Source organism: Mustela nigripes, chromosome 13, assembly GCF_022355385.1.
Source record: "Mustela nigripes isolate SB6536 chromosome 13, MUSNIG.SB6536, whole genome shotgun sequence".
Taxonomy (NCBI): Eukaryota; Metazoa; Chordata; class Mammalia; order Carnivora; family Mustelidae; genus Mustela; species Mustela nigripes.
The window spans coordinates 69,469,034-69,494,523 of NC_081569.1; the positions used below are offsets into that span (position 1 = coordinate 69,469,034).

A 25,490-nucleotide genomic window follows, 5' to 3' on the forward strand; every position below is an offset into this window, starting at 1 on the left:
ATTTATTTATTTGACAGAGAGAGATCACAAGTAGTCAGAGAGGCAGGCAGAGAGAGAGAGAGGAGAAAGCAGGCTCCCCGCTGAGCAGAGAGCCCGATGCGGGACTCGATCCCAGGACCCTGAGATCATGACCTGAGCCGAAAGCAGCGGCTTAACCCACTGAGCCACCCAGGCGCCCCAGATTGAGGTTATTCTAAGTGAGTAGTAGTATCTCATGATTTCCATTTGCACTTCTCCAATGACATATTATGTGAATCATCTTTTCAAATCCTTACTTGCCATCTGTAGATCTTCTTTTTTCAGGTGTCTATTAAGGTCTTTGGCCGAATTTTTACCCAGATTGTTGTCCTATTGTTAAGTTTTAAGAGTTCTTTGTATATTTTGGATAATAATCTTTTATTAGATCTGTATTAATTTTAGTGAGGTCCAGCTTTTCAATTCTTTCTTTTCATGGACCAAGCCTTTGGTGTTCTATCTGAAGAGTCATTGCTAAACCCTAGGTTATCTAGATTTTCTTCTGGGTTGTCTTCTAGGATGTCAATAGTTTTGCATTTTACATTTAGGTGATACATTTTGAGTTAGTTTTTTTTTTGCATGTGGTCGTCTCGTTATGCTAGCACCATTTGTTGTAAAGACCATCTTTTCTCCATTGCGTTGCCTTTGCTCCTTTGTCAAAAATGAGTTGACTGTACTTACGTGGCTCTATTTCTCGGCTCTCTCTTCTGTTCCATTGATCTATTTGTCTAGTCTTTCACTACTGCCACACTGTTTTGGTTACTGTAGCTTTATAGTAAGTCTTAAAGTCTGATAGTGTCACTCCTCTAACTTTGTTTTTCATTTTCAATATTATGTTGGTTGTTTTGGGTCTTTTGCCTCTCCATATAAACTTTAAAAGTAGTTTGTCGATAAATATAAAAGAACTTGCTGGGATTTTCACTGCAATTGTATTAAATCTATAGCTCAAGTTGAGAAGAACTGACATCTTGACAATATTGAGTCTCTCCCAGTATCTCTCCATTTAGTTCTCTTTTATTGTTTTCAATAAAGTTGTATCATTTTCCTCATATAGAGCTTGTACATATTTTGTTATATTTATGTGTATTTCCATTTACATTAACTTTTTTTTCAAACTGTGTTTCTCTTCTTTTATCAGTACATGTAGGTTTGCCATATTCTTTTAATGAGTAGGTAGCACCTTATTAGGTGATATGCTGTAAGTTATTTAGCCATTTTCACATTGGTGAACTTTCATCATGTTTTGCTGTCACAAGCAACAGGTCAGTGAACAACCCTAACATATGTCTTTATGTATCCATGCTATTTTTTCTGTAGATTAGACCTCTAGATACATAATTATTGGGTCATAGAATACCAACATTTTCCATTTTGATAGGTGAGGCCAAATGAGTCTTCTAGAAAGTTTGCATCAGTTTACCTTCTCACCAACATAACGACAATGTGTTTCCCTCCACATTGCTGCCAATAGCACATGTTATCTCTTTTCACTTTTTTTTTTTTGCTACTCAAAAGGTATTTCATTTTTTATTTCACAGATTAACGACTTTTTATATTTTTGGTTGAGTGGCAAAGACTCTTCTGATCATATTACTTGTTCATTTCTAATTGACTTGTCTACTGATTTGTAGGAGCTCTGTGTATATTGAGATATTAACACTGTGTATGTTTAATATATGCTGCAAACATTTTGTTAACTGCTTTTGAGAATTGTTCCATTTTGCCTTTCTGTCCGTTTCTCTTTCCATATCTTTGTCAAAATTAAACCTCCAAAATGGGTATCCGAGAAGGGTGGATATAGTCAAGAGGCCAGAGGGGACACCTGGCTGGCTCTTGATCTTGGGGTCATGAGTTTGAACCCCATGTTGAGCATGGACCCTACTTAAAAAGAATAAGTAAATAAATAAATATTTTTTAAAAATATTCCAGAAGAACAGTATGGTTTTGGAAATGAAAAGACTGTTTCTTTTTTGCATCTCAGATCCTGTGGCTTGATTATTATAGTCTGAAAGTGGTCCATATACAACAGCAATAACTGCCTCTTTGAAACTTTAACTCTGAACCATACCATTCCTATGCTTACTTTATTGAGAATAAGCTGTACTATCATTGATATTAGAGTATTATCAGAATCTGAGCATAGGAAGGAAAGTGCCTTTTGGGGGAAGTCATCTCCGATTTTGGCAGGAGAGCCCCTACATTTTCTTTTTAAGATTAAAATTTGTCTTAAAAAAAGAGCAAAAATAAAATTAAGTTAAAATTTATGTGTTAGATGTGGTCAAAGGTGAGAAGGTCAAACCAATATTTGAGGAACCGCCCAATCCTACCAATGTGGAAGTGAGTCTGCAGCAAATGAAAGCCAATGATCCCAGCCTGCAAGAAGTCAACCTCAACAACATTAAGGTATTTCATTATGGTTACTGTCAGTTACTTGATGTATCATGAAGTTAGAAAATTTAACAGTGATGACCAATGGCCTGCTTTCATACCTGGTTCCAATCCCTTGTAGTCCCCAATTATGACACAAGATATTCTGTTGCAAAGAAGAAATTTTTAAAAAAGTGATTTCTGGAATTCTTCAGAAAGAATCATCGTATTTGTGTTAAACATATAATATTGGTTATCTACTGCTGGGTAGTAAATTACTCTAAAACCTGGAGGCTTAAAACAACAAACATTACTTCACACAGTTTTTGAGTGTCAGGAATCTGGACTTAGCTGGGGAGTTGTGGCTCGGGTCTCAAGTGAGGCTGTTAGTAAAGCTGTCATCAGGGGCTGTAATCATCTGAAGGCTTGACTGGGGTGGAAGGATCCACTTTCAAGATGGCACACTCAAGCGGCATGGGTCTCTCCATAGAGCTGTCTCAGTGTCCTCATGTCATGACGATGTGCTTCTCTCAGTGCACGCGGTCAAAGAGAAAAAGAAAGAACAAACAGGAAGCCACGGTGCCTTTTATAGCCTATTCCCTAAAGTTACAGTTGTTACTTCTGCTTTATTCTCTTTGGTAATTAGTCATGTCACTCTCAAAGAGAGGGGAAAGAAGGGTGTGTGTGAGATAGATAGGTGGGTAGATAGAGGGAGAGAGAGAGAGTACATTGCCTGTATCTATTTTGTTGCTTCTTTTTGGGCTAACATCTGCCATTTAGTAATAATAACTGGCTTACATTGAGTACTCACTCTGTGCCATACCCTTTGCTAAATTCTTGAAATTCATTACGATAGTTCCCTGTTGTCTATGGTTTTGCTTTTCATGATTTCAGTTACCCTCAGTCAACCACAGTGCAGAAGTAGGTGATCCTCCTGATGTACTGTCAGAAGATCAGGAGTAGCCTAACATTATATCACCGTGCCTATGTCATTCACCTCACCTCACCTCATCACATGGGCATTTTATCATCTCACATCACAAGAAGAAGAGTGAGTATAGCTATATTTTGAGAGAGAGAGAGAGAGACCACAGTCATATAACTTCTATTATAATATATTTTTATAGTTATTCTATTATTGGTTACTGTTGTCAATCTCTTACTGTGCCTAACTTATACATTGAACTCTATCATAGGTATGTAAATATAGAAAAAAATACATATATTGTTCAGTGCTATCCGTGGTTGCAGGCATCCATGGGGGTCTTGGAACACATCCCCCATGGATAAGGGGAGACTACTGCATCTCATTTAATTCTCAGTGCCACTTAAAGGGGTTAAGTTGCTCATGGCCACAGAGCTAATCTGTAAGCATCCAGGACTCATGTCAACCTCTAGTGTATCCCATGTTGCCTCCCTCCCAGTGGTCGGGACTGTGCTGAGTGCTGTGAAAGAGGGAGTAGGAATCATTTGGTCTTTATTCTGAAAATCTTATATTAGGAGCAAAACACTAAATAATTAACTACAACATGATGTGGTAAACCCCCTAGTGTTATGGAATTGCAGGTGAAGAATTTTTTCATTTTGCCTAGGGGAGTCAATAAACAAAGGAGGTGATATTTCAGCTAGGAATGAATCAAAGAAAAGGACAATAGAATTTCCAGGTGAAGGGAAAAGCATACCTGAGGGTGTGGAGCAGAGAAAGAGCATGATATGTTTAAAGATTGGCAAGTAGGTCAGTCTGGCTAGAATATAGAGAATGAAAGAGAAAAGGAGGGAAGTTGGGTATGTGCATAATTTCTTGGCTAAAATGAACAGAAAGGTGATGTTAGAATGTCTTATTGTGTTAGATTCCCTTATTAGACACTAAGTGGTGCTACTGGCCAGAAAGGCTCCATGGCTCAAAAATGGTTAATGAGTCTTTTAGAAAGGATTTAGCTATCTAAAGCCATAAGGTATTTAAAAGCTGTGGGTCCTTGACTTGGGGTAGCTGGGACTACAGAACGGTTTATCAACTGTCTGTGTCTTCTTCATTTTAGAACATTCCAATTCCAACCCTGAAGGAATTTGCAAAAGCTCTGGAAACCAACACTCATGTAAAGAAGTTCAGCCTGGCTGCAACCCGTAGCAATGACCCCGTGGCGATCGTAAGTAAAATTTTAGAAAAAAATTTTTTTTAGAAATATAACCTAAGGGTACCTGGGTGGCTCAGTTGGTTAACTGACTGCCTTTGACTCAGGTCATGATCCTACAGTCCCAGGATCAAGTTCTACATTGGGCTCCCTGCTCAGTGGGGAGTCTGTATTTCCCTCTGACCCTCCCCACTTCCTCTCTCTCTCATTCTCTCTCTCTCCCAAATAAATACAATCTTAAATATATATATATATATATAATATATATATGATGAAAGTATTTAATTCAGTAGAAACTATCTTTAATTTGTTTTACCAATTAACAATTTTTAGATCTGATAAATGTATTTTCTACACAGTTAAACACCATCAGTTATAATGAGACAATAAAACAGAACCCAAATGTCAGGCACTTTGAATTAACTAAAATTTTGTGAGCACTACACTTTTAGGTGAAAGAAATAAGATTGGATTTGTCATTTAGCTAAATAAACATTTAGATTTTGCTCTGCGCTTAGTACAAGTTTTCTGAAACTTTTGTATCTATGTGAACAAACTGGCACAGTCCATGGATACTATAAGACCCCCAAATCCTATAGGAAGTCAGCACATATAAAAGGATATTTCATTTTAATCTTTGAAATGGATTAGTATGTTTCAAAAATACTTTAAACAATGAAATCTTGGGGCACCTGGGTGGCTCAGTGGGTTAAAGCCTCTGCCTTCGGCTCAGGTCGTGATCCCAGAGTCCTGGGATCGAGTCCCGCATCAGGCTCTGTGCTCAGCAGGGAGCCTGCTTTCTCCTCTCTCTCTGCCTGCCTCTCTGTCTACCTGTGATCTCTGTCAAATAAATAAATTTTAAAAAAATGAAAATCTTAAAACTTTTTTTAACGCTGTTAACCAGAATGTGAAAAGAATAACCGATCAAAAGCCCTGTTGGGTAGGAGGTTGGGTGAGCCTGGTGGTGGGTATTAAGGAGGACACGTATTGCATGGAGCACTGGGAGTGGTGCATAAACAACGAATTTTGGAACACTGAAAAGAAATGTTAAAAATAAATAAAAATTTCGGGGCGCCTGGGTGGCTCAGTGGGTTAAGCCGCTGCCTTCGGCTCAGGTCATGATCTTAGGGTCCTGGGATCGAGTCCCGCATCGGACTCTCTGCTCAGCAGGAAGCCTGCTTCCTTCTCTCTCTCTCTCTGCCTGCCTCTCAGTGTACTTGTAATTTCTCTCTGTCAAATAAATAAATAAAATCTTTAAATAAATAAATAAATAAATAAATAAATAAATAAATAAAATTTTAAAAAACAAAAAAGCCCTGTTCCTTCCATGCATTTTAGGTAATTTGACTAAATAAGGGTGCCCTGGACCCAAGTAAGCACTACAACTATTACCACATCAATGTTATTACTATTAATAGCTAAAATTTCTTGGGCAATTAGTAAATGTCAGCAGTAATCTCTGTGCTTTACACACATCAGCTAACCTAATCCTCACAGTAATATTATGAGGTATGTACTATTATTAGTTCCCGCTTTAACAAATGAGCAGTCTCAGGCTCAGAGAAGTTAAGTATCTTTTCCAGAGTAACACAGCCAATAAGTGGTACCACTGGGTTTTTCTGGTACTATAAGCAGGATGCTTCAGCCATCAAGCTATGCTTGATGTACAGTTGTACACCATGCCTCCCTGTCATACAATTGCTAAAATATGTCTGTTTGGGGCAGCCTGAGCATCAGGCTGTGGTTCTACAAACGTCTAATGCTCAGCCCTTGAATCAAGCTGGAAAAACAAGTTTTCTTGACTTGATGTGATTTAAAATAACATGTCTGTTGGAAGACCTAAAATAGGTAACTTGCGGGAGGTTCCTGGGTGGCTCAGTCAGTTAAGCATCTGACTCTTTGGATTTCGGTTCAGGTCATAATCTCAGGATTGTGAGATTTAGCCCCAAGTTGGGCTCTGCATTGGGCGTAGAACCTGTTTAAGATTCTCTCTCTTTCCCTCCGCTCCACCCCTAAAAAATAAAATAAAATAAGATAAAAAAAAAAAATAACACCACATGAAAGTAGTGGCTTACCTATCACGGTTCTGGCACAGAGTACATGTTCAAACACCACTTGTTAAAAGAATGAATGAATATGCCCTCCAAATTCTCAGCAATTAAGAATATTTCCATGCTGTCAACAGCATATATAAGTATGCATATAACAGGGACTAAGTTACAGATCTGATGTTTTCACCAGCAGTTATTACATATGTAAATGTGTAAGTTGAAAGCAGTTTTGAATTTGAAACCTATAATTAAAATAGAAAAAGAGAGGGTGCCTGGGTGGCTCGGTGGGTTAAAGCCTCTGCATTTGGCTAAGGTTATGATTCCAGGATCCTGGGATTGAGCCCATCGAGCTCTCTGCTCAGTGGGGAGCCTGCTTGCTCCTCTCTCTCTGTCTACTTGTGATCTCTCTTTCTGTCAAATAAATAAATAAAATCTTAAAAAAGAAAAAGAAAAAGAGTAGAACCAGATCATCGGTAAAGGTGAAGTTAACAATTTAAGGATTTTTATCAGTATATGATTTATATAACCTCTGTTGTTGGGTAGATTTGTTTTCAATAAAGCAAAATATTTGCAGTACATTTTGTATCTAAGTGACTAAAGGGATGAATAAAGAAATGATTTTTATCTCTATATAATACGTTGCAGTAAAATTGCAGGGATGGAAATAGGTTATAGTCCATTGTCAATACCACCAGTCTAACTCTTTTACCCAGTCAAAAAGATAACTTGCTAAAGGACTAAATAAATTCTAAATCTAGTAAACTCTTCCATACTGTTTCTAATGCAGCAACCATGTGTTGATTGCATATCATGTGACAAGCACACCACACAATTGAAAGGAATAGTTGCAGTCCTTAGGGTGTGAAGTGACAAGCCTCTCTGGCCTGATTCCTGGATGGGATCCTATGGTCCAGCCCTCACCTGGTAGCCCTCAGGTGGTTCTCGTTTCAGCCATGCCAGATTCAAGAAAGAACCTTTCTGTAGGTTGAAATTGTTTGATTACCCCAGAGGCAACAGAGATTTTCAAAAGGTGATTATGACTGAACAACTCACGGTAAAGAATTAAAGATGGGGGCTCCTGCCTGGCTGGGCTGGTTCAGTTGATACAGCATGTGGCTCTCGATCTTGGGGTTGTGAGTTTGAGCCCCACTTTGGGTATAGAGATTACTTAAAAAAAAGAAGAAGAAGAAAAGAATTAAAGAGCAGTGTTAAAGCAAAGAGTTTCAAGAAATTTTTCTCTTTAAAATTCACAAACAGAAGGTTGCTGGTACGACTCAGTCAGTTAAGCATCTGCCTTTGGCTCAAGTCATGATCCCCAGGTCTTGGGATCCAGTGCCGCATCAGGCTTCCTGCTCTCAGGGTAGCCTGATTTTCCCTCTCCCGCTGCCCACCTCACTCATTCTCTTTCTCTGCCCACCCTGCCCCATGTCAAATAAATAAAATCTTTTAAAAAGCTGCAGAAAATTAAGTTCAGAAACAGATTCAGTGAGGCACTTGTGGGATTATTGTAAACATACGCAGATTATGTATATGAGATGGCGTTATCCCCATTCTACAGATGAGGCAACCGAGGCTTGAGTAACTTCACTAAGATTACACAGCATGTAGACAAGCCAGGAAGTGCATTTAATGAACCTGTAATCAAGTTCAGTTCACCATGCCCCAAGTGCTTCTGTGTAGCCACATCTTTAGCAGGGGGCAGAAAAAGTCCAGATACATTAAAAAATGCTTTTACTATTAACAATGATGCCATATAAAAGTGATGAGTTTAGAATGGCACTGTTCATAACAAATAAAATGAGAGCCACGGATGTAAGCCACAGGTATGATTTAAAATTTTTCTAGTAGCCACATTAAAAAAAAAGAAATAAATGGAAGTCATTTTAATAATGTATTTTATTTAAACCAATACATCCCAAATATTATTTCAAAATATAATTTGAAAGTGTAATAAGGTATTTTCCTTACTTTTTTTCATACCACATATTTGAAATCCAGTGCAAATTTTCCATTTACAGCACGTCTTAATTCAGACCAATCATTTTCCAAGGGCTTAAGAGCCACATGTGTCTTGAGGCTACCCTGTGGATGGTCCAGATTTGGACAATGCTTTCCATATAATCCTATAAAGCACAGAAAGCAAAACCTTCTCTTTAAAAATGTATTTCTAGGGGCACCTGGGTGGCTCAGTGGGTTAAACCTCTGCCTTCAGCTTGGGTTGTGATCCCAGGGTCCTGGGACTGAGCCCCACATTGGGCTCTCTGCTCAGCAGGGAGTCTGCTTCCTCCTCTCTCTCTCTCTGCCTGCCTCTCTACCTACTTGTGATCTCTGCCTGTCAAATAAATAAATCGAATCTTTAAAAAAAAAATGTTTTTCTACTGTAACTATTTATATAACATTTAAGAAATCTAGTCTTTGTTTTACTGATGTTATCCCCAGCACATGTAATAGATGCTTAAATATTTGCTGAACTGAAATTAACTTGGGCCTGCAGCCCAGGGTTATGTTTGGCTGGGTCTCCTCTGTTTTGTTCAGTATGAGAAAAGTGTTTTCTCAGTTTAAAAGAAAGTGGCAAGATCCTGGCTACTTGCCAGGAAGTCCTGCAACTTTTTTTTATAAAGGCCTAATTGCTTCGACATTTTGTTATTCTAATAATGAACATAAATCTTGAAGCCTGGAGTGTCCATAAGGAAAAGCCTGATGTATTTCCGTCTGATGCTGTAATTAAAATGTGTACATTTAATTCTAATTAAGGACCTAGCAGTGAATAAATAACGCTTTAATTTACATGGTGTACAATGATGTCAGTCCAAATCTTCGAGCTTTCTTTGCAGTTAAAGTAACTGTTTGACTAATACAAAAGGATTATTCTTCTAGTCTAGTGCTTCTCAACTTGGGGTAATTTTGCCCTCCAGGGGACATTTGGCAGGGTCTGAAGATATTTTTTGGTTGTCATGACTGGGAAGAGTGCTGTTGGCTTTCAGTGGGTCTCAGAAGCTGCTAAACATCCTGTAGGACACAGGATAACGTCCCACAACAAAGAATCCTCTGGTCTCAAACGTCATTGGTGCCAAGGTTGAGAAATCCTGTTCTGGTCCCAAGTTAGATTCCTTCTCTTCCTTCTTCCTGTGTTTTCCACCATAAAAACAATTAAAATAATTAAGAAGTTCCTTGTTCCATTTCCCAGAGCAATCAGTATTAGCAATTTGTTTTTCATTCTTTTATCTGTTGTCTTTATGACTTTAATCAAAGTGGTTCTCAATCCTGAAATAAAATCTTTTCTTAAAAAAGAAAAAGGGGGGGGGGCACCTGGGTGTCTCAGTCAGATAAGCATTTGCCTGCAGCTCAGCCCATGATCTCAGGGCTTTTTAAAAATACAGAAGTCCAGGGATGCCTGGATGGCTCAGTCAGTTGGGTGTCCTGCTGCTTGGTTTTGTCTCTGGTTGTGGTCTCAGGGTGGTGAGATTGAGCCCTGTGTTGGGCCGTGTGCTCTGCATAAATTCTGCTTGTACCTCTCCCTCCCCACAACCACCACCCCTCCCCGCCACGTCTACTCTCTCTCTCTTTCTCTCTAAAATAAATAAATAAATAAATAAATAAATAAATAAATAAATAAATAAAATCTTTTTTAAAATTATATAGCGATCCAATCTACAGCCCAAGATTCTGATTTAATTCATCTGGGGGTGGTGTATATATTTAAAGCTTCTAGATCATTCTAACATGCAGGCAGAGTAGAAAACCCGTGATATACATCCTTTTTTGTTTTTGATTTATCATCTTAGGTAATTTTTGTTTCTCCATTAGGAAAGCTGAGAGCGATTCTATACTCTGCCTTCATCCTTCTCCTTTTTCTTTCTCCAAATTGTAGCTATTCCATTGCTTTCACATATTTCAGCTTTATATATGTTTATGCCCTTATAGTCTATGTTTTGTATATGGATTAATTACAAAAATTTAACACTTTTCACCAGTATTTACAGTTACCTGGCTATGTAAATGTGTAAATCTCCGTTTTCATGGGCGTTGGTATCTACTGACTAATGCTGGTCTGAGTCTTGTTCCTTTGAAAGTAACTTGTTTTTTCTTACTAGATACTTTTAGGACTCTCTCTTTGCCCTTGGAGTTCTGAAATTTCACTTGTATGTGCCTGAGCATCCAGTGGGTTCTTTCAGATGAAGACTCATAACTCTCAACTCTAGGAAATTTGTTTCCTATTTAACTTTTTTCCCTTCTCTTCTTTCTTTTTTTCTTTTGTCCTTCTGAAACTTCTGCTAAATGAATGTTGAACTTCTTTGTCTTTATCCATACCTTTTAATTTGTCTCATATTTCCTAGCTTTGTCTTTTTACTCTACCTTCTCAAGAATATCCCCAGATTTATGTTCTCACTCACCAACTTGGTCTTTCAGCCATGCACATTTTGTAATTCTGGATGTCCATTACTTTTCCTTATTTCAATGTAGTATTTGAACTTCTCAGAACATTTTCTTTCCTTTTTTTAAAGACTTTATTTATTTACTTGACAGACAGAAATCACAAGTAGGCAGAGAGGCAGGCAGAGAGAGAGAGAGAGAGAGAGAGAGGAGGAAGCAGGCTCCTTGCAGAGCAGAGAGCCCGATGTGGGGCTCGATCCCAGGACCCTGGGATCATGACCTGAGCCAAAGGCAGAGGCTTAATCCACTGAGCCACCCAGGCACCCTCAGAACATTTTCTTATTCAAATTCCTCTTTTTTTTTCTCCCCACAATAGCCAGTATTTATTTTATGGATACAGTGTATTTTCTTTTTCTTTTTTGGTGGGAAAGAAGAGGGAGAATAACAATTAGAAATTTTACATTAGTTTCTGTTCCCTGAATAATCTCTGTTCTCTCTATGGCATATTGTCCATTTGGCTAACGTGATTTTTCTCTTCCATGAGGTTGGTTTTCCTACTTTGTCTGGCAGTCACTGGTTGCCAGACTTGCAGAGAACGAGGTGGTATTGTGTAAACCTGGATCATTTCCTCGAAGTTGTGTTGTGTCACCATCCAACAGACTATGTATTTTATTAATTTATCAACTGCCTTCTTAGGACAGAGATTTTTGTTTTCTCTGCTGCTGACACATTGTAGTAGCCCAATAAATAGTCTTTTGTGGATGAATGAATGAATGCTTTTGTAAGCAGGCAGGTGGATTGACTGGCAGCGCCCTCTGAAGGGTGAGGAGCTGACAGGTGGCTGGGAGTATCCCACAAGTCACAGCTAGGGAGGCTTCACTCTGGGAGGGGTTCATTCCTGCACATGGCTGCCCCTCCTCTCCATTTCTCCCACATAGCATCTGATGGGAGGTGTGAAGGTGCCTCTGTTTCTGCGCACCTTCCATCTCAGGTCCTAGCCTCACAAGAGGCTCTTCCTGGGAAGGTTTTCATTGACAGTGGTCCTGGCAGGTGTTTCTTGTCCAGGATGATGCAGGGAGGATGTGCTTTCCATCTGCTCTAGCTGTTCCAGTCTGTTCTTTTTTAAAGATTTTTTTTTTTTTTTTGACAGGGAGAGAGGGATCACAAGTAGGCAGAGAGGCAGGCAGAGATGCAGGAAGGGAAGCAGGCTCCCCACTGAGCAGGGAGCCCAATGTGGGGCTTGATCCCAGGACCCTGAGATCATGACCTGAGCTGAAGGCAGAGGCTTAACCCACTGAGGCACCTGGGTGCCCCCAGTTCATTCTTAAGACAGTTCTTTAATGAGATGCCCTGGTCGGGACTTACCTCTGGTGTCTCAGGCAACAGCTTTTTTGGTGGTCATTTCTCCACCAGTCTGTCTTTTTTCTGTATTTCAACAATTCTTCAAGGTAATGGCCCTCTATTTTTTGTTTCTCTTGCACTGTGAGAGTTCGGTCACTTAAAAATGGTATCTTTTCTTCATGCCTGTGGCAAACTTTGGGTGTAAGGGGAATAGGCAGGTGCATGTATATATCTCTTGTTTTGAACTAGAAGTGTCCAGTGGATTTGCCACTCTGAGTGGTAATTATATACCAAAAGTTATTTTTGAGGAATTCTAATTTATAGATGACCTGAAATAATATGACTAAACCAGTAGTGCCACATGCTAGTCAACAATAAAGTTTTCTAGTCAACAGTAAAATAATTCTGAGATCAGGTCCTTTCTACATTTCTTCTAATGTTTAAATGTCTTTTTCTCAGAGTGCCTGGGTAGCTCAGTGGATTAAGCCTCTGCCTTCGGCTCAGGTCATGATCTCAGGGTCCTGGGATCGAGCCCTGCATCGGGCTCTCTGCTCGGCGGGGAGCTTGCTTCCCCCTCTCTCTGCCTGCGGCTCTGCCTACTTGTGATTTCTCTCTCTGCCAAATAAATAAATAAAATCTTTAACAATAAATAAATAAGTGTCTTTTTCTCAAAAAACAAAAAAGGCAAAAAATAGAACCCCCCCACATACACAGAAAACAAACTGATAATGATAATAGATGGTAGTGGGATTTTACTTAATGTTCTTAACCCAACAAAGTTCAATACTTTGTAATCCTTTTTTTAAATTAAATTAAATTAAATTTATTTATTTATTTGTCAGAGAGAGAAAGAGAAATAGAGAGAGCACAAGGAGGCAGAGTGGCAGGCAGAGGCAGAGAGAGGAGCAGGCTCCCCACTGAGCAAGGAGCCCGATGCGAAACTCCATCCCAGGACCCTGAGCCAAAGGCAGCCACTTAACCAACTGAGCCACTCAGCCATCCCAACACTTTGTAATCCTATGTCAGGATTTTTTGTTTTTTGTTTTTGCTTTGCAGTATACAAAATTAATAAGTCTGGGCTGCTGGACTGAATTATTCTTAGTTTGATTTAACTAAGTTTTTCTTTAAGTGTATAAAAAACCCCTGTGTTTAATTTGGGGCTGGGGAGTTCAGTAAATCAATTTTTGGAAGCATTAATGGTTACTTTTTGCATAATAAGGCTTTTGCAGATATGCTGAAAGTGAATAAGACCTTGAAAAGCCTCAACATCGAATCCAATTTCATCACTGGGACTGGGATCCTGGCCCTGGTGGAGGCATTGAGAGAGAATGACACCCTGACCGAGATCAAGATCGACAACCAGGTATGATGCACAGGGTGCATGTGAATTGGGGAGTCACACGGCAGTGAGTTCGAAGTCAAATTCTGTGACTCAATTTGATGTTCTGGCTTTCCTGTAAGTTACAACATCTGGGGTCCGGTGGAGTGTGTGTGAGAGTGCATGTCAGTAACAAAATATGACATATGGTAAGACAGAAAGGACCAGCTCTCCCCCAGTCCTCGGCTAGTCAGACACCAGGGGAGACAGGAGGCCACAAGTGTTGACAGCCATCACCACCCTTGCCTCCCACCAGGAATCTCAGCCAGTCCTGTTCCAGCCTTGCTGTTGCATCTCACTGGGGCTGTGGCAGATTGGCCATGCCCAGAAACGGACTCCTTGCTCTCAGTTGGAGGTTGCCAGAGCTGGGGTTGGGGGGTGGGCAAGAAAAAACAAGCAGAACTGGACTCCTGCAGTCTGGGGCTGGCCGTCGAGCCTCTTTGGAGGAATCCAGGTTTGAAGATGGTCTGGCTTAGAGGAGAAGGCCACACCCACAGGGCAGTCACAGTCTCAGCTCTGTTGCAGTGTCTCTTAGGTTCCCATCAACAGCCAAAGCAAGCTGCTTGTCCCTACGGCCATATCCTCCCAGATCCCGAAAACCTTTTCCCAGCATCCGCCTGCCATGTTTCTACTTGCTCTGCAGCCTTCAGCTGGCTCCTGCTGTTGGACGGCAATTCTCAGTTCTCAGCACAATGCTGTGCCCTGCCCCTTTCCATACAGGGAACTGTCTGCCATGGGACTCAGTGATTCTGAGAGGCCTAGACACTGTTTAGTGGGAAGAAAGGGCCCTGCAATGGAACAGTTCTCCTATGGAGTGGTGGCAGGGACGTGGGGGGAGGGCCTGCTGAGAGTGCCCCCTGCTTGTCTGGAAATTCCCTAGTCTAACAGCTGATAGAGCTCCAGGAGTCTACCCAGGACTTATTCCTTAAGTTTGGAACCCCCCCCCCCCCCATGAATAGGTCCCATGAATAGCTCTACTTCCCGTTTTTTGTTGTTGTTGTTGTTGTTGTTTTGGCTAATGAGGACATGTGGGCTGCTGCAGTACAGGTCTTCCTCCCCTCCACTCCTCCAGAGGCTTGCTGCTGGGGGAGCAGGGGAACATACAGAAGACAGGCACTCCTTTCCTCTCACCCTCCCCAGAAGGGATGCATCCCCAAAGCAGCGTTCCCAAAGGACGATATGTGAAGGGGGTATGCACACCCAGCCGTACACCCTCAGGAAGCTCGAAGCCGTTATCCTGGTGTGTGTCCAGCTGCTAGTACAGTTAAGAAGAGGATTTGTCAGGGAGTGGGAGAGTGGGAAAATGAGCCAGAGAGAAATATGAACTGAGAGAAATGCAGTGATAGCTCAGGAATATTTACCAAATGAACTAGTATTAGAAAGAAGTGAAATGAGCTCTTAGCATATTATTTCCAGGACATCTATGACAGAGGTGGATACATGTATTTAACTTCTTATGTTGGTTTAGTTCATTATGAAACCCCATATCTGACCTAATGTTCCAGATACTGTGTTCCTGACTTCTTGTAAGATACCACCTGGTTAAGATGGCCATTTAAAATATAGTTAAATTCGGGGTGCCTGGGTGGCTCAGTGGGTTAAGCCTCTGCCTTCAGCTCCGGTCATGATCTCAGGGTCCTGGGATCGAGCCCCACATTGGGCTCTTTGCTAGGCGAGGATCCTGCTTCCCCCTCTCTCTCTGCCTGCCTCTCTGCCTACTTGTGATCTCTTTCTCTCTGTAAAATAAATAAATAAAATCTTTAATATATATATATATATATATATATATAGTTAAATTTGAATTTGAATTTCAGATAAATGACAAATGATTATTAGTATAAGTATGTACCATGGAATATTTGGGACACACTATACTAAAATATATATATATTTTTTTATTTATTGAAATTGTTTGTTATTATTAATCAAAATTCAGTTTTAACTGAGTGTCCTGTATTTTTATTTGCTAAACCTGGCAACCTGACATCTGATGAATGAGACAGAATCCCAAACATTGAGAATAGAGCAGCTTTTCATAATGCATGTGAAGAAGATCCTGAAATACAAAGCCTGAATTTGCTGTCTTAAATCTCCTTACATCAACTTTATCACCCTTCTTCAGTTCTCTGGGATGGAAGCATGTCATTTTTCCACATTATTCCCCAATATGCCTCTGAAATAGCTTCTTTGCATTTGTGATAAGTAAGAGGATTGAGACTTTCTAGAGAAACTGGAAAAGTTCTTTGCTTTATTCCAAGAAAGAGGAAATTCAGAGTCAGAACTTGATTTCCATTCAAATTTTGTTTATTGACTCATAGGCTATTAGAAGTAGACCTCAGTTTTCTCATCTGTGTAATGAAGGGTTTGAAATAAAATAATCTGTAGGACCGTTTGGTCTCAGCAGCTCAGACCAATTTAGCATACTTTGGAGTGGGCAGCTGCACCGAAATGATGGCCTACTGAGAACCTGTCACTGGGGCAGGCTGCGGTGGCTACGCTCCAGGAAAATAGGTAATGATTTAATCAGATGCCCCATGTGAGAGGAACAATCAGTGACACATATTAATGAAACAGATGGGTAACTGCTAAATAAATTTGAGTAAACAAAAAAGGTCATTTGAAAAAAAAACAGAAGAAATGTATGCTTAAACTTTTATTTCCCTTTCTCCTTTGTACTTAGTGACTTATAAAGAGGAAACAAACAAATTATAAGAAATTTAGACCTCCATTTGTTGACCTGGGTTTATATAACACAAAAGACCTCAAATAAAAAGACTCAGGCTGAGAAAGAAAGATGCCCTATGTTACATTACTTTCTCCCCTCCATTTCTCAGCCCCTCCCCAGTATGCTTTTCTGCAGCTCCTACATCCCTTATATAGCCAGCAGCAAACCCATCCTGCATGTTACCCAAGCACAAGACTCTGAAGGTGTGAGAATTGTGAGGGGTAGTAAAGGGACTTTTATGTCATCCCTCCCCATCAGCCATATCCAGCATGAGCTCCTTCTGCCCTTGGACAGCACTACTTGGCTCAATTCAGGGGCATAGGGCATAGCTAAGGGGGCCCCAACTGTAGCTCAGGTCTCAATCCTTAGCACAGCCCACTATTCTAAAGCGTGTTGTAAGCTAAAGTTGTTCATGGAACTGTGAGGTCAGGATCCCTTTTTTGCTGCCTCTCCCTCCTATTAGCCTGGAATGCTAAGCTCTAAACTGGATACCCAGAGTTGTTATTGTCTGACTGGAAATACCACATTTTGTTAATTTCTTGGGGGAGAGACTGGTTTGACAGGTTGCTGGGTGAAAAGAAAGAAAAGGAGCAAAGAATTAAACCTTTGGACTCACCTAGAACACAAAAGTTTTTCCCTAAACTTTTCTCCTTCATCTACTAAATACTTAAATTTTCCAAATTTAAAAGGTATATTTTAAAATATAATAAAAATATAACAAACAACCAAAACTTCAGGATCCTGGGGTGCCTGGGTGGCTCAGTGGGTTAAAACCTCTGCCTTCGGCTCAGGTCTTGATCCCAGGGTCCTGGGATGGAGCCCCGCATTGGGCTCTCTGCTCAGCAGGGAGCCTGCTTCCTCCTCTCTCTCTGCCTACTTGTGATCTCTGTCTGTCAAATAAGTAAATAAAATCTTAAAAAAAAAAATTTTAAACTGCAGGATCCTGGCACAGAAATAGACTTGGCAGAACAATGGATTCCAGAAACACATCCAAGTACACCTGAGAATTTTGTAGCAAAGGTTCCTGTGAGGAAAGGATAAAGTAGAAGATAGTGGGACAATTTCATTAGCATTTTGAAACAAGATTAAGCTAGGGCTGTATCTTGACTCTTACACTTAAATTCATTCCAGATGAAATGAAGATTTAAATATGAAAATATATGGAATCATAAAATGGAAGAAATCAGAAGGTTTTCTGATAGAAGAGATCAGAAGAGCCTAAACATGATATAAAATCTAGGAGATTGATACAAATTTAGCCATATGAAATGAAAAAAGAATCAAAAAGAAAGTCAAAAGACAAACTTAACAACACATTTGACAGAAGGGTAATTTCCTAATATATAAGAAACTTACAAATTAATAAGAAAAAAGGAACCACAGGCTGATAAAAAAAAAAAATACACAAATGACAGAGATTGGTATTTTCTTATTTATTTATTTATTTGACAGATGGAGATCACAAGTAGGCAGAGAGGCAGGCAGAGAGAGAGGGGGAAGCAGGCTCCCCACTGAGCAGAGAGCCCCATACGGGACTCGATTCCAGGACCCTGAGATCATGACCTGAGCCAAAGGCAGAAGCTTAGTCCACTAAGCCACCAGGAGCCCAAGATTGGTATTTTTAAAAAGAGACATACAGATGCATAAGAAAAGTAATTGTTTTTATTCGTAATTTGAGAAATGCAAATTAAGGCAATTAAATAAATACAAGTGAAATATAAATCTTCACCTGTTAGATTGACAGAGGGGGAAAAGATTGATAATATCCCGTGTTGGCCAGCATAGGGAAAATAGTAAATCTGAAACACTGTAAGTAGGAGTAAAAAACTGTCATACTTTTGAGGGTAAGTGAGTATCAAAATTTGAAACATGTTTACTCTTGGGCCCAGCCCTAATTTGCCTTACAGGCACACTTGCAGAAATGTCCTAGGATATACTACATGTGCAAGGGAAATTCACTGCAGCATTGTTTGGAATAGTAGAAATGGCAAGTAGAAATGGGAAAATAAAAATATGTTTCAGAACACAATGCTCGTATAATCCATTTATATGAGAAAGCATACATGTACATATTAGGCAGATATATGAATGCATAGAAAATGTCTTTAAAAACTACATACTACATGCCAAACTGGCTTTCTCTATGGGGGGTGGAAATACTGGGGGAAGGGAGCTTTTGTATTTTATACACTTCTTGTATGCTTTTTCTAAGTAAGCCTATATTTTTTAATTTAAAATTTTTTAATAAATATGTTATGGAAATTTTTTTGAATTTTAATTTTTGTTAAATTTTGATTTTAAATTCCTTTATTTGTATGCCCCTGGGTTTTCTTTTTAATTCTAATTATTTTTTTTCTTCTATATCTCAACTTCCAAAAAAAAAAAAAAAACCCCAAACCAACCAAGAAGCCTCTTTTCACCAACTTAAAAAACTTGGGGATTTATCTACAGCCCAATAATCCCTTCAGTGTTTGTTAATTCCAGTGGCTATGGTTCAAACCACAATGAAGTTTCTTTGGGAACTCCCACTGAGACGCTGGTGAGAAAGAATGGCCAGCTGGTTGATGACCTTTAATTATTTTTGGAAATGGATTCCAGAATAGAAATTTTAGTAATTGGATTGATTGCTGTAAGACAGTTTCAACTACTTAAAAACACCCTTTGTTTAAAAAAACAAACAAACAAAAAAAAAACCTTTGTTTATAAACTGTAGAAACTGGGGTAAATTGGAAACACAGAATATTTAGTTTTGCTTTAATTTTACATGTGGAATCATTTTTTTCCTTCATAAATAATTTGCTTAGTCTTTTCAGTTCAGCATTCCAGCAGATTTGGCTGTCTGTTGGATTTTGCTTCCAGACAAGGAGCAGGTCTCAAGTGACTGTATGGGAGAAAATATCTCCAGTGACTTTATTCCTTTCCATGTGAGACTTTTGACCCTTTCCCTTTTTGTCCAGCAAGTAGCTACGCATCTCTCCCATGCAAGTAACTGTTTCCTCTTTCTTCCTGATCGTCCTGTGTCTGTTCCACACCTGTGACCAGAGGCAGCAGTTGGGAACGGCTGTGGAGATGGAAATTGCCCAGATGCTTGAGGAGAATTCAAGGATCCTCAAGTTTGGATATCAGTTTACCAAGCAAGGGCCTCGAACGAGGGTGGCAGCTGCCATCACAAAGAATAATGACTTAGGTAATGCAGCCCTAATGTGTGCTGTTAGCAATTAGAAGAGCAGGATGACGGTTGATTTCTCCACTGCAGATACGGTATCTCACAGATCTCATTCCACTGGCCTTTCGTGTCAGCCCTGGATCAAAGGCACATTGTTACGTTACCGTAGGAATTCTCATCAATTTCACAGTGTTTCCGTTTTATTGTAACATTCTCTCAAGAAGAACTGTTTGTTCTTTTTTTTTCCAGACAGCCTTTGATTGTTGGTTGGTTTTCTTTATGTATTTGGTTCTCCTTTCTTACACCTATTTACCCTATGTTGTTATCTGCACCAGACGATGGATACAGTGACATGGAGATTCCCAGTTCAATTATGTTTGACCCCTGACTCTGCTCTTGCACTTGGGTTTAAATACAGTTATGTCTGATACTTTGGTGATGTCCACGTGAAATAAACTAGTGGAGCTATGTTATAAAGGTTAAACTTAGAAGTAGCTTTTTCAGGTAGCCCCTCATTAATTTTTCCTGCTCCTTACTCTTTGCTGAGGATCCTTGACATTTCTTCTGTTAGGATGAGAAGGGGGCATATCCTGGTCAACCGCAGCACAGAAGACTGGGACAGACTGGGAAGGCTTGTTCTGGGCACAGCTCAGTCACCTGAAGCAGCATGGCAAAAGGACATTCAGGAGTAGACAGTCACTTGGCAAGCAGCCAGCCAATAGCAGAACTCTGTCCACAGTTTGAGGTTCAGGGACAGATGTTAGACCTTGAACGAGAGAACTGGGCACAGTGTTCTACCAAGAAGTGTTCTGGCCACAGGGAGGATTTGGGTTGTAGACCAGACAGAAACCAGGAGCTGGAACCAGAAGGGGCAGGTAAAGATAAATGCACATCTCCCTGCCCAGACATCCTCACCCAAGATGCTGAGCCCCAGGCGAGGTAGGTTGTGTGGCCTCTAGAGGCTGGCCAGGCATATGGCAGTTCTTCCCGTGGGGATGTGGAGGATGAGGCGAAGGGGGCAGCCCCGCAAACAGGGCTTTGGGGAAGGATAGAGACAGCAGTCAGAAGACAACTAGGAGAATGGTAGGGAGTCCACAGCTGAACAACATAGGGACCAAAAAGAAACAGGCAAAAGAAGAGGCTGGAAGTAAATGGAAAAACGATCATGAGCCCAGGAGTGGCGGTGGTGGGCAATAGCTTTTGTCTCATTTTCCTTCGGGCTGGGCTATTTAAAGTGGAGAGTTAGAGCAGGACCGCAGCCAGGGCACCTTTTCTGCGAAATCGAGGAAGGTTACAGTAACCCTCTTCTGACCCACCAGATAGGCCTGCAGGTGGAGAGGTGAAAGGGAGACATGGGCTGCAGAACCTGGGAATGGGCCATTGGGGAACCCTGATTTCTGAGTTTGCCTGCCATCTAAATCATCCCTTCCTTGGAAGCTTGGGGGGTTTTATATAAAATGGGTTTAGAAACTTGGAACATTGTTTGCAGCTCCTCCTGGTTGTCAGGCCGTAAGCAGCATTCATAGATTATAAATGTGTCGTCCTGGGGAGTTAAAGGCAGCTGGAGGTCAGATCACACAGAGGCTGAGCTGTGCTGTGGATGAGTGACCATGGAAATACTCAGCAATTCACTGTTTCATGGGTCTATTCTGGACGTGCTACTCCGTAGAAATTTCTAACACTCAATTTCCCAAATATCAGACATGACTTTATTTAAAATGTGAATTCCACAAGACACTAGGTAATGGAGTAATTTCCATTTATATCATGTAGTGGGTAATTGAGTATTGAAATTGAAGAAAACCATATCCTTAAACAGGTGGGATTGCTGTTAGTGTGATTAATGTTGTTGGTCTGGAATTTAAGGACCAGTCCTTCAATTTACCTTTTCTTTTTCCTGTCTTTATTTCTCACCTAGTTCGTAAAAAGCGAGTTGAAGGAGACCGAAGGTAAACTTCTACAAGAGAAGGCAGAGTTGTACCATGGTGGCCATTGAAAAAGAAGCAAGCAAAAACTCATCTCCTTCCCCGTCAGGACCATTTTACCCAAGGTTGTGCATTTCCGTTAACCACCCAGCTAATCATGTAATTGTTGTTCTTTTTTAGCACTACTTATTTATCTTGGATTTTTTAATATATACAGTTGTCTCATTTGCTCACGGGCACCTCTGGCCACTCGCACCAGTGGACCTCAGCAGACCCTAGTGGGTAACAGCAATTGAAAATTACTTCACCACTTTCATATTGGGTTGTCTGGCTTTCTTATGTGAATTTTTTTTTTAATCACTGAAAGGAGTTTAGTATATATGTGTATTTGTAACTGTGATTACGATAGAGGCCTATCTCTGTTTACATGCATAGCTTTGAGTTAGGCTAAATACATCAGAAGTACTCTTCTGAACACATAAGAAGTTAGTATTGCCAATCTTTCACTGGATGAGAAAATGTGACCAGCTTGGCACAAGTTCTCCCCTAGTTCCAGAAAAATCACTAAATGCACATGCCCCACTATTTGAAGATCAGTGGAATCATCTTCCTGAAAGCAAGGCAGCATTATGATACTTTTAATACAACATCAGCAAATAAGTCTGAAATAGTAACCCATGAACGGTCTTTAAGGCAGACTTACAGGCAGCAAAATTAATCAGCACACCTACTTTTATTGATGATTCAACACAAATTCGATCTTTAACATTACTCTAATAGATAACTTTTTACAAAGCTGTTTTAAACTTTTCCAGACGTGATGGGAAATTTTTAAATTTTAGAAACAGGGCGGCTTTTAAAACAGTACATTCCTCAATAAAACAAAAATAATTGCACCTTAGTCAGAATCGTCTGATACATATGACTGAGTCATTTTGGCTAATTTAAAAGCATTTATTGCTTTACCTTTAGTGTGACGAGATCACAGAATGAAATGTGAGTGTTCCCGTTATGTATACAGACATTTATCCGTACGGCATGCTCTATCCAGACGTTTGCAGACATCAGGGGTTAAAATGGGAATGATCGCTTCTCCACATCTCAAGGACGAAGACTGTGAATGTACAGCTGAGATGATTGTGTGGTTGTGTGCAGTAGCTTCTCATCTAGCATTGCAACAGTATGATGCTCAACTAAGGAAACTCGGGACTTCAGCCTTTGGCTCAAGCTCCCAGGCCTCTGATGGCAGACGGTGCCTGAGGCTGTCGTTGGTGGCACTCGGGCCCTGCCTCGGGCACCTCGCCCTCTTTCCCTTCTGCTCTCTTCTCCCGGGCTTCCTTCCAACTCTTTCTCTTTTCCCTTTTGTCTGAAATCCCGAGCCTTGTAAAGGCGACCTCCCTCTACCTGGAGCTAAAGAGAGTGCTGACTCAGAAGAAGATGGGCCCAAGTCCAAATGTGTTCGGTGACTGAGCATTCCTGAGTTGCTCGATAGTAGTAAGACAAGCTAATGAGAAAACAATGAGTGTATTATTCCAGTTAGCTTGTAAAACGTAGGGAATCTGGCTAGGAGGGAGAGCCTTCATGACATTGGCTGTTTTACCTGATTTGTAAGAACTCACATCTCTAAAATCCTTTGAGACATCTCATTTTCTTGACAATATTTTACATTTTTTTGAGGGAATAATGAGCAGAGATATTGAGCAGAGATATCAGCAGATGTTGGTAGATTTTGAGTCCTCAAATCCTTTAATTAGCTTTTGACTGTATCTCTCTCTTTAAAAGACATAGTAAATACCTTTTGGTGGTTTTCAATTTGATTTTTCCTTCCCTATTACTCATATAGGTGTGGTATATTGGAGCCAACTCATACAGGCTTACCAAGTATTAAATTTTCTTTCTTTCTTTTTTTAAAGATTTTATTCACCTGTTTGACAGAGACACAGTGAGAGAGGGAACACACATAGGGGGAGTGGGAGAGGGAGAAGCAGGCCTCCAGCCAGGGAGCCCCAGGCAGGGCTCAACCCCAAGACCCTAGGACCACGACCCGAGCCAAAGGCAGACGCCTAACAATGAGCCACCCAGGCACCCCTCAAGTATTAAATTTTCAAGAATTTTTGCAAACTCATTAAATACAGCCATTATTAAAAACTAAATAGCATGCACTTGAAATTAGTTTGTTTATTTTTAAAACAAAAGTAATACTCAAAACTATCTTTTAGTTTTCTTTACTCTTGAGATTCTTCAGATCTATATTGTGTCTGTGTGACAGAAATATTGTCTAATGATGTGCTGTTGTGAATCTCTTCCCAACTCAGAAGTTTAGGGCTTCTTGTTGGTTGTTCGAACTTGGCCATGATGGGAGTACTTTTACTATGAAAATTAGCAAATGTTACAAATCAAATGTTTGCCCCCCTAGGTTGCTGGTTGATAAACATTCATCAGCACACCACAGGGTAGAATATACACAGTTCCTTTTTTGTGTACATGTTTCGGTTACCATGTTGCTATAGGGAAGTACCTTTCTCTTAAGTGTCTTTCTCCTGTCCCTTTAGATTTGTTGCAGATACATTAAGTGCCAAGTCCCTGACATGCCCTTCAAGGAAGACTTTTTCCTTTCTTTTCTCTTTCATTCTCTTTCTTGCCTTCACCTCTACAAAGCCCTGTGTCCTACAGAGTGTTCCCTGCAGCCCTCAGGACTGGGGCTAAAGCAGTTCCTGACAAACTCTGGCAGAAAGCAAGAAAAAAAAGTCATAATTTGATGGTGACCATGCTGTGGTTGTTGATAGTATTAAAGCAAAATAGTGGGCTATTAGCAAAACTTAGCCCTGTTTTTAGCTAGTGAAATAATTGGGTCACAGGTAATAGAGTTTATAAAATCAAATATTTATTACTAATCAGTTTATCTTTTCATTGTGTTTTTAAAGTAGCTTGAAAGGTGACATTTCCGTAAGTATTCACATATTAAATATTGGAAGATAAACTTACATTTTGGGGACCCTGTAAATCATTGAATTAGCCCAGGACTTCATTTCTCCCATTTGCCCAAAGTGTGTAAGTAGAAGCTTTTTCATAATCCTACACATGATTACCCCATTACCATCCATCATAGTGGTGCATAAGGTATATAAAATATTTTTATATGTATGCATTTTTTTTTTTAAGATTTTATTTATTTATTTGACAGAGAGAAATCACAAGTAGTCGGAGAGGCAGGCAGAGAGAGAGGAGGAAGCAGGCTCCCCGCTGAGCAGAGAGCCCCATGCGGGACTCGATCCCAGGACCCTGAGATCATGACCTGAGCCGAAGGCAGCGGCTTAACCCACTGAGCCACCCAGGCGCCCCATATGTATGCATTTTTGCCAAATACTGTGTTTTGAGGTATTTGGCAACATCTGGACAACTGATTGAAGGGAGACAGTCTCTCCCCAGACCACCTCTCTTCCCCTTTGGGGCTTATACAGGCCCATGCTAGTGTCAGATCATTCATTAGGATATGCGGGCTCCTATCACTGGCACCCATCCAAGCATATGTGGAGGACAACTCTTTAGGAGAGAATTTTGGAAGTCTAGAGATCGTATAATTAGTCCCAACACTACAACTCCCCATCTGCCCGAAGCATGTAATGGAAGCTATTTTATCCTCATTAACACAATTACATCCTTTCCTTTCCTCTTGGAAGGGCATAATGTAAATAAATGTGTGTGTGTGTGCATGAGTGTGTGTGTGTGTGTGTGTGTGTGGCCAAATACCTAATTATCTAATGAGGTATGTGGCTACATCTGGACCACTGATTGAAGGGAGATGTGCTCTCCCCAGCTCCATTGCCCTTGTCCTTTTTAGCACTGCTGCAGGCCCAGGTTCAATGCAGATCACCGCCTGGAGTTGGCAGCTTAGGTCACCAAGCACCAAATTTCACAGCATGTATAGAAGATAACTCTTAGGGAATAATTATTAGAAGCCTGGAAATCATTTTATTGTTCCAGCACCAAACTCTTCATATGCCTAAAGTGTGTAA

General features: G+C 40.3%; 1 protein-coding gene across 1 annotated transcript in view; it reads left to right on the top strand.

The window, feature by feature from the left end:
- TMOD2 (tropomodulin 2) overlaps positions 1 to 24,248 on the top strand; it is a 50,331-nt gene extending 26,083 nt beyond the window's left edge. The window contains exons 6-10 of the mRNA XM_059372829.1: positions 2,288 to 2,418; positions 4,422 to 4,529; positions 13,500 to 13,643; positions 19,426 to 19,570; positions 21,468 to 24,248. Coding sequence (XP_059228812.1) covers positions 2,288 to 2,418; positions 4,422 to 4,529; positions 13,500 to 13,643; positions 19,426 to 19,570; positions 21,468 to 21,502 — 563 coding nt within the window. The 3' untranslated portion in view covers positions 21,503 to 24,248. The remainder of the gene's footprint in view (positions 1 to 2,287; positions 2,419 to 4,421; positions 4,530 to 13,499; positions 13,644 to 19,425; positions 19,571 to 21,467) is intronic.
- The last annotated feature ends 1,242 nt before the right edge of the window (positions 24,249 to 25,490 follow it).